This window comes from Aquarana catesbeiana, linkage group LG10 (assembly GCF_042186555.1).
Source record: "Aquarana catesbeiana isolate 2022-GZ linkage group LG10, ASM4218655v1, whole genome shotgun sequence".
In the NCBI taxonomy this organism is placed as follows: domain Eukaryota; kingdom Metazoa; phylum Chordata; class Amphibia; order Anura; family Ranidae; genus Aquarana; species Aquarana catesbeiana.
This window is the reverse complement of record NC_133333.1, coordinates 30,962,918-30,972,723: the sequence shown is the minus strand read 5'-3', so window position 1 is coordinate 30,972,723 and position 9,806 is coordinate 30,962,918. Positions and strand designations below refer to the sequence as shown.

The 9,806-nt window shown below is 43.8% G+C and overlaps 1 protein-coding gene across 1 annotated transcript; it reads right to left on the bottom strand.

Moving 5' to 3' along the window:
- Positions 1–4,288: 4,288 nt before the first annotated feature.
- LOC141109996 (interferon-inducible GTPase 5-like) lies at positions 4,289–5,520 on the bottom strand. The gene has a single exon (XM_073601244.1). The coding sequence runs from the start codon at positions 5,501–5,503 to the stop codon at positions 4,298–4,300; it is 1,206 nt and encodes a 401-aa protein (XP_073457345.1). The 5' UTR covers positions 5,504–5,520; the 3' UTR covers positions 4,289–4,297.
- Between the last annotated feature and the right edge of the window lie 4,286 nt (positions 5,521–9,806).

Below are 9,806 nucleotides of genomic sequence, written 5' to 3'. Positions count from 1 at the left end.
ATCACAAGCATTATCTTCCGGGATACGGTGTAGCTGAATGACCAGCATGCACCGCCCGTTCTCACGCATGCGCAGTATGGAAAGCTCGCAGTGCAGGAAACTTCTCATGTTGCCATCACAACGGGCAGCGTCATCTGAAGTGCCCGCCCCATTGTGATGGCAACCAAGATAAGCAAAGGCAGAAGATACAAGACTGCACATTACAGGGAGAGAGCAGCGCTGTCTTTAGGTAAGTTTTAATATATTGTCTGCCACCATGCTTTAGCTAAATTAGATCCTGTGGCCACAAACTTTTTACTATTGTTTATCTTTAAATAGCACATTATTTCTCTATAATTACATTTAAATCATATATATGAGTGCTGCCAGCATTGCTGCAGAGGTTGAAGGGATGGGGGTGGGGGGTCAGCCTGTCAGTGCTCAGACCATACGCCGCACACTGCATCAAATTGGTCTGCATGGCTGTCATCCCAGAAGGAAGCCTTGTCTAAAGATAATGCACAAGTAAGCCCGCAAACAGTTTGCTGAAGACAAGCAGACTAAGGACATGGATTACTGGAACCATGTCCTGTGGTATTGAAGTAGGAATGGGGATCAGGTTATATGGCCATGGTTATGTGTGTAGTAAGGCTGATTTAGAATTTCAGATAAGAAGCCATTCCTATATACTATGCTAAGAACATTTTGTGAGATCTGTAATATTTGTTACAGGCTGTGGTTAAGACACTGAATTCACCCTTTCACCCCCCTTAACACAGACACCTGTGTTTATCACACTGATACACATTTTCCTATAGCTAGCAAATGTCAAGCTGATTAGTAAGAAAGATAAAGGAAACCGCAAGAGCAAAAAAACCTGCAAACTTTGCAAGAGTACAAAAAGAATTTGCTTTGCACCAATAAGAGTAGGTTGACGGGTTAAAAGGTTAGAATGTCTTATAACGGAAATGTATTGTCTGTTCGCTTGTGCCGTAATGTGGTGGAAGTTATATGTACACTGTATCGGACACTTCTTGGCGTGTAGACATTAGTCGGGCCAGGAGTGTCCATTCTTGCTGGCCAGAAGAATGGAATAAAAATCTCTCATACCAGAGTTCATTGCCCAACTGTCAGTTAATGATATCATAACCCCATCTGCTACTTCATTATGATGAGACCAAGATAAACTTATTTGGTTCAGATGGTGACAAGCGTGTGTGGCGGAAACCAGGTGAGGAGTACAAAGACAAGTGTGTCTTGCCTACAGTCAAGCATGGCAGTGGGAGTGTCATGGTCTGGGGCTGCATGAGTGCTGCCGGTGTTCTGCCGAGAAAGTTCCGCTCAGCGGATAAGTTCCCCCCTCTACTGCGCCTGCGCAGTAGGATCCGGCGGAAATAGCCGAAGCGGAACAGCTGAAAATCAGCTGTACACGGCGCTGCGCTCGGCACTTTTAGATTCCCCCTCTAGGTCCACTTGGATGGTGGGGAAGGAATCTGGACCTAGGGCGCAGGCGCCGTGTACAGCTGATTGAAGCATTTGAGCTTCGGCTATCTCCGGCGGCTGACAGTAGTACGTACTGCGCAGGCGCTGCGCCTGCGCAGTACAGGGGGGGGAAACTTATCCGCCGAGGGAACTTTCTCGGCAAGACACCGACACTGGGGAGCTACAGTTCATTGAGGCAACCATGAATTCCAACATGTACTGTGATATACTGAAGCAGAGCATGATCCCCTTCCTTCGGAGACTGGGCCGCAAGGCAGAATTCCAACATGATAACGACCCCAAACACACCTCCAAGATGACCCCTGCCTTGCTAAAGAAGCTGAGGGTAAAGGTGATGGACTGGCCAAGCATGTCTCCAGACCTAAACCCTATTGATCATCTGTGGGGCATCCTTAAATGGAAGGTGGAGGAGCGCAAGGTCTCCAACATCCACCAGCTCCGTGATGTCGTCATGGAGGAGTGGAAGAGGACTCCAGTGGCAACCTGTGAAGCTCTGGTGAACTCCATGCCAAAGAGGGTTAAGGCAGTGCTGGAAAATAATGGTGGCCACATAAAATAGACACTTTGGGCCCAATTTGGACATTTTCACTTAGGGGTGTACTCACTTTTGTTGGCAGCGGTTTAGACATTAATGGCTGTGTGTTGAGTTATTTTGAGAGGACAGCAAATTTACACTGTTATACAAGCTGTACACTCACTACTTTACATTGTAGCAAAGTGTCATTTCTTCAGTGTTGTCATATGAAAAGATAGAAGAAAAGATTTACAAAAATGTGAGGGGTGTACTCAATTTTGTGAGATACTGTATATTAAAAACAAAAAACGGGAGGGAGGAAATCTAAAATGAGAAAACAGCTAAGTGATTAGAAACCCCCTTCTTGAGGCTCATCGAGGTCCCAGCTGTAATATAGCTGTGGGGCCTATTTCAAAGTCTGGTATGGGATTTCAGTCTGGAGAGCTTGCTAAAGAATACCTAGTGGAATTAGGAGGAGAGTGTCCAGCTTGTCCGGTCGTATTGTGAATTTGATTCTCCCTTGCTGAAGAGTGCCCAGTGGGTAACAGAAGTAGGCAACTGATGATGATCCTGTAGCATTGTGAGTACTGACCTAAGCTCAGAGGCCCTAGTGACTGAGCAGTTTTCAGTTCTTCAAAAAGGCACTAGTCATTACCCAGCCCGTTTTGATTGTCTCAGGAGCTTTATCTCATGTACTTGTGGCTCAGTGATAGATCAGTGGGGAGAGATGTGTCCTCCACTAGTTCAGTCTTCTGTTTGGGGCCCATCCCATGCTCCCTTTACACCACTGCAATAAAGCATAAAAAGACACTCCTAGACTGTTATTCTTTTTAATAAGTTTACTTTTTTCTTTTTTTTTTTTTTTACAAAGCAGGGTCACCTACATACTTTCAATGTAGGCCGTCTGGTCCATACATGGTACAGGCAGCTTTACACGGACAGGAAGAGTCAATGATCTACTACAGAGCTCAACAGCGCCATGGTAGTTCAAAGGCTGTCAGTACTTGTAGTTCATTGATTTATGTGGACATGTGAATCAACAACCCAGCCATGTAAGAGGAGCCATGCACAACCATGCTCACTTTGAATTGAGGTAGAAAATGCAGAGAGAAGATCCCCAGCTCGCTGCCACAAGGAGGGGGGGGGGGGGGGGGGGGGAGTCAGAAATCAGGGGGGAAAGGGGTCTGATGCCAAACCTGTTACACTCTAAATATTGGTGTAACATGTTCAGAAAGGTAAACTTAGCCTTTAAGCCAGAGAAGAAGAAAATGCTGTATAGGGGGGAAGATTTAGCTTATCACCAGCAACTCCTTCTTCGGGGTGCACTCCACCCTGATAGAGGCTAACCAGCCCTGATCACATAGTACATATCCATCCATTCAGAGGGAAGCCAATAGGAGACAGAAGCTTGTAATAAAGTGCATATAAACTCAATCACACATTTTTACCAATTTTTCATCCATTATTGGCAATCCCCTGCAGCCTGAACAAGATCCTTCATGGCAGAATCACTAGGTATTTTAATGAAAGCTGCCGTTTTAAAAATATTGAAAATAACTTTTGAATTCCTTGTAAACCTCACTCAATTTTGGACTTGTGTCTTTTTTCAACCTCACCTACTAGGTAACTATCGCCCACAACATACAGGGATATACTGACATAATCACACACATAGGTTGGACTTGGACTTTTTTCAACCTCACCTACTATGTAATTAAGGGCACTAAGCATCATTTCTGTCTGCCGATTCATGCCTATGACATCAGCATGAATCACTTCTGACAAGTTTTCCTGACACCAAGAGAAAAATGGTGACAGGGAGCTCCAGCAGATTGACAGCTTTAGTTCTATTCCTGTGTGAAAAAGGGGGGGGGGGGGTTGTCCCTTCCCTCCAATCAGCTCTCCAGAGTGTAATTCCAGCTCTCCAACCCCTTTTTTTCTGAACTCTGACACGCTGTATAAATTCTACATTTTGAACAGATGTAGCAAAGAGAAGACTGCAGATCAACAGGTACAACTTATGTAGGAGGGTTTCATCTCTGTATTACCTGAGGCCAGTCACTTCATTTAGGTATATGTAAGGGTTTACGACCACTTTAACATGTACAACTGATATCTCTAAAATCTCATAAGGGTTTACATTTCCCATCATATGCTTTATTATAAATATGAAGGTTAGGAAGAAAAAAAAAAAAAAAAAAACACGACAATACACACTGCCAAATAAGCAAAAACAGTTTACTTGTTTACACAATTTTCACAATCAAGTTATTTAACTAAATATTCACTTTTATCACGTGCTTACACATTCAATACATTATTATTTTTTTCTGAACAGCCAAAAGCAGCTTCAAAAGCTACTTTTGCATCATCTGCGATCTCATTCAGGACAGAGTACAGAAGGTCAATGCATGCAGAAGCAGACATGGGACCAGACACAGTAGCACTTAGGACTGGAACCCAGCTGAAAAACGTTTTAATGCCCATGTAAACGTTACCCCTCCTTTTCTCCAACTCTCTTGCGACAAGATCATAAGTGATCTCATATTTGACAAATGGAGATTTCATTAAACTTTTTACATCATTTCTACCAGACCTTTCCACCAAATCACTCAAAGATTTCTCATCAAGACCAAAACTTTCTACATATTGACTAATACGGTAAGTTAAGGATAACATCTCATTGACATCGGATAACCCAGGCACAATGGATGCTGCAATGGCTTGCAAAGCAACCAAAGGAACTATACTCATTAGAGCCTGCAATTTCATTTGTATTGCCTCAGAGGAAATGTTAGGCAGGGCTCGTAAATAAACATAACGCTTGTGGCTCGGAAGCTCTTCCTCAAACGTTTTCAGCAAACGAGAGAAATCAAATAGCGCAGGCTTGAAAGAGGATACTAGGAAGACAGAATCATCTGTAATGTCCTTTATATCCTTTTTGAGAGAATTAACACAATCCTGCCTGATCTTCTCTAATAACTCTTTTTCACTGAAAGTTTTAGCTCTACGTTCTTGGCTTTCACGCAAGTCCCGGTCAATTTTTGATCTCACAAAGTAGAACTTCTTGTTCATTTTTTGGATCTCCTCAGCCAGCATACTGTGATTCTCCTTGAATCTTTCAGATGCAATTATAATAAAAAAGTCATACCGCTGAAACTGAACTTTATCCAGATATTCACTGGCTTTAAAATTAGGAGTTCCTATTCCAGGAAGATCCCAATAAGTTACACTCTTATTCTTAGGATGGGGGTAAGGAGTTGGCTCCATAGTGGTCTCCACCACATCGGTCTGAGCAGATTCCGGTTCTTCATCACCAAGACCACGGATGGCGTTGATAAATGTGGACTTTCCTGACCCCGATTCTCCAGTAATTGCAACATTCAGAGGGGTATTTTCCACATCACTCAAATATTTCTTGACTTTTTCAAAGGCTTCAGCTGGATTTCCTTTTCTTAAGGCTTCTATTACCTCATTTCCAAGTTGTTTAGTGGCAGAAGAATCCATATTTTCACTTACTCAATATAATCTAACAAAAAAAGGAGAAGAGGTAAAAAACAAAACAAAAACCATTAGGTGTGTGTGGAGCTCCCCTATAAAATGTAGGTCTCCCTGCCAAAGCACCCATACACAATGTCACCAGGCTCTTTGGCACCCCCTTGCCTAGGAGGCAGCGTCAGCAAGTCTAAATATGGGCAATGATGTAATAGGAAACTCCATCCCTTGAGTTCCATGGGTACATGAAACCATGCCAAGCATGGCAAAATTTTACCCTTGCGTTTCAGCAAAAAAAAAAAAAAGTAGTTTGCACTCTCTGCTATCAACAATGCTTGGTCAGATACAGCCAAAGGGAAGGGCAGCAAAAATAATGTCCACCTTGAGATGCATCAGCCCCTAGCAAAGCCTTGTGCATGATGGTTCACACCCCCATTTACATTTCTTACCAGCACACCCTTATGAATTGGTTAGATGTCTGAGGGACCGCCAAAAAAAACAAAAAAAACAAAAAACAAAAAAAAAACAAAAACAAACATGTCCGCTAGGGAGGGGGGCAACTACCAACCTGCCCTCATGGAGTTGGGAGGGAGTTGGCCAGTACATAAACCACTCCTTGCCAACACCCCATCCTGCAGTGGCAAGCATTGGTGCATTGATAAGGCCCCCCCCCCTCCCCCCATTTTTTTGGAACCCCTTTCAAAGCTCCCACCCAGGGCTGAAGTGTATCCTAGCTGGTAAGCAGATAGGTGAGCTGGGCACTTGCAGCTCCATTGCTATGGGGATACCAGCCTGCATGCCCGGTACATGGTGTGCCGGGCTGGTTAACTCTGGGGGGGGTGAACTTTTGTTTTTATTTGAAAAAGACAAAAAAATAAATAAAAATTACAAGAACACACCACACACAAATAATGAAACATTCTGTCAGCAATTTCTATCCATGGTGCTGAAATTGTTATTATACAGTATATGGTTTCAGCAACAAGGACAGCAGTGGTCAGCAGATGAATGAAAGGACTCCCAGTAAGGGCTGGTTCACACTATTCCATTTGGTTGTGGGTGTTGGAATCCCGCGATTCCCGCAGCTGCAACCACCCACAGTCAAAACACACTGCTGTTTAAAAGAAAGCGGGGCTGCCTGATTTTGAGCTGTGGGTTGCACAAGGGGTCATATTCCTCTCCCAATTAAACACTAGCCATGGTATTCAGTCATTTCAAGATCTTAAACTCGCATTTGAACTACCCAATTCTATGTTCTTCTGTTACCTCCAGCTCCGCCACGCACTATGCACTCAATTTGGAGGCTTTGTGCCAAACCTAGCCTCCCTCTACCCATTAGATGCGTTTTTGGGAATGGACCCTAAAAAGTGGACGTCTACCTTTTATAATTGCCTTCTCCAACCAGTGGCAGCCGACTTAGCCTTCCAGTTGGGGGGGAAAAAAAAAAAAAAAAAAAAAAAAAGGGGTTGGGGGGTGATGGGTAGCAGACATGGGGGGAGCTGGACGAAGATTGGGAGAATGTCCTGCAAGTAAGGCAGGCCATAGTGTGAATTTCTTTCCTACAAAAACATGTTGCTGGAAAGAAATTTGCATGTTTCCCCAATCAGTACAGAAAAACCTTTTTTTTATTTATTTATTTTTTTTAAATTGTCCCTTTAAGAAAATTGTCCCTTTAAGGCCGTTGGGCAGAAGTGACGTTTGACGTCACTCCGGTCCTCCAAGGTCATGGAGTGGTGACCATCATGCCCTCACTGGACTTCCTGCCCATCAGACCACAGGACCAGATCGTCTCCGCTGCTTCCAACGGCTCCGGTAAGCAGCGGAGATGCCCGGGACGCGGCAGGAGAGCCTCTCCTGCCGCCCATAAAAGTGATCTTGCGGCAAACCCACCAAGGAGACCACTTTTATCGTAAAGTGGACCGCCCACTGTGTGTCCTTATTGTAAAGCCATGTTTAACCCCATAACGACAAAGTAACACATACAGTATATGCAGTGTCCAGGAAGTGGGGTTTAATTAAACCTGTGTACCGCTTATAAGTGTTCCTGTGTTTGTGCTGGGGCTCTCACGGAGAGGTCTGGGTGAGACTCATACTAACAACCGGGACTCCTGATTTCCAATCAAATGATTGCTGTGATAGCATCTTATTGGCTATCGCAGTGATCAGTCACTGTGCAGCCCACCCATGTGTTTACTTTCTCCTCTGAATGGAAACATACATTGTATCTTTCTCTCCTTACAAGAAGGAAAGAAAAAAAAAATGCATTTTTATAATTAGTATCAGTAAAGTGGATTTACTAAAACTGGAGAAAGCAAAATCTGGTGCAGCTGTGCATGGTAGCCAATCGGCTTCTAGCTTGTTCAATTTAGCTTTGACAATAAGGCCCCTTTCACACGAGGTGGACTCCATTTCCACAGAGCCCGCCTCGGTCCGCCGGCTCAGCAGGAGATCAGTCCGTTGATCTCCGCTGAGCCGGCGGATAACAGGTCCCTCTCTGCTCACTGAGCGGGGAGGGGCTTGTCAGGCGCCGCTGCCGCCTATGGAGGGATCGGATGAAAACGGACAGCATGTCCGATTTCATCAGATCTCATCCGATCCGCCAGTGACGGACCTGGACATAGGGCCATCCGTCTGCTTTTAGCGGAATGGACAAGGTCGGATGTCAAAGGACATGTCTCCACTGACATCCGTCGCTCCATAGGCTAATATGGAGCGCCCGTTCAGGTCCGCCGTCAAAACTGACAGGCGGACTTAAACGGTCCGATCGTGTGAAAGGGGCCTAAAACCTGGAAGCCGATTGGTTTCTATGCACAGCTGCACCAGATTTTGCACTCACTAGCTTTATTAAAATCGACCCCAATGTGTTTTAGATAAAAAAAAAAAAAAAAAAAAAGTGTATGTGTATATACACACACACACACACACACACACACACACACACTGCCATTGCCAAATCCCATTCATTTCAATGGCCTTTGTTTACACTGAAGCCGGAACCGCACTGCATTCCCGTTCAAATCACATGTGACTCTGCAGCAGTGCCATTCATTCTGTATGACTCAAATCGCACAGGACTTTTTTTTTTTTTTTGCGCAGCACCAGAATCAGATCACAATGGTGTTCACACCTATGTGATCTTATTCTGCAAATCGCAATACGTTTTGCAAACCGAATTTCAGGGTGTCGTTAACATAAACACACCTGCAGCATTGCAGAATTCCACAGCACATCAGCGTTATGTCGCCTGTCACTCAAAAAAAAAAAGTACACAGCCTTCTTTTTGGCAGATTGGGCCCCATAGACTTCAATGGGAACACCTGAAGATACACAACATGAGCATTTTACAAGCATTTTGTTGTGCGTTTTCTACTTAAACAGCACCTCTCCATCACCTCTCCTGCTAGTGCTTTTTATTGGTTAAACAAAAACACCCAATGCTGGAAAACACCCGTATTACACTTCTATAAATGCTGAAATAAAAAAAAAAAAAAAAACCCCAAAAAAAAAAAAAAAAAAAAAAAAAAAAAAAAAAAAAAAAAACACATTATAATCACTCTGCTCAGGTGTGAATGCAGCTTTAAGGTTTGTTTTACCCTCCATCACAAAAGGTTAACTTTCTGTCATTTCTATCACATACCTCCCAACACCTGAACTTATCAAAAGAGGGACATTCTCAATGGAGCAAAAACCATATGGCATGCATGGCGCACCATGGCAAAAACATGGGTGTGCATCTTAAAGGTGGCATGGATAAATAGAATCTAAGCCTACATATAATATACTGTGTACACAGTCCTTATTCCCATATAATATGCCTTTATGTTATGAGCAAGAGACTCACAAACCCAAAAACCTGAAAGGTGTGATCTGGGGGTGGGTATCAGGTACAAAGCTCCCTGGGGTGGGCACACTCTCAGGCACACATACCAGTTCAGTGAGGTAGGTACACACAGTGCTGTGGTTATTGCTGCCATTTACAGGTCCTATACAGTGTTCCACAAAATAAGATCCTATCCATGTCCAGCACTAACTACAAAAAACAGTCCTAACTGGCACTATGAACAGTCTGTTTGCTTTTCACCAACCTTCAGCCTGCAGACACAACATGACTTGAGCTTTGTGTCCAGGTGAGTCTAAATTGCCAAAAGGGAGAGGTGCAAAACCCAAACTGGACTAAAGATCAGAGGTCTCTAAAATTGTATTAGAGGATCCTGGGAGATGTGTAAACCCCGAACTGGAAATTTCCCAGCTCCCTCTGAGACACTGCTACAACATACAGTATATTACATACACTATATTACCAAAAGTATTGGGA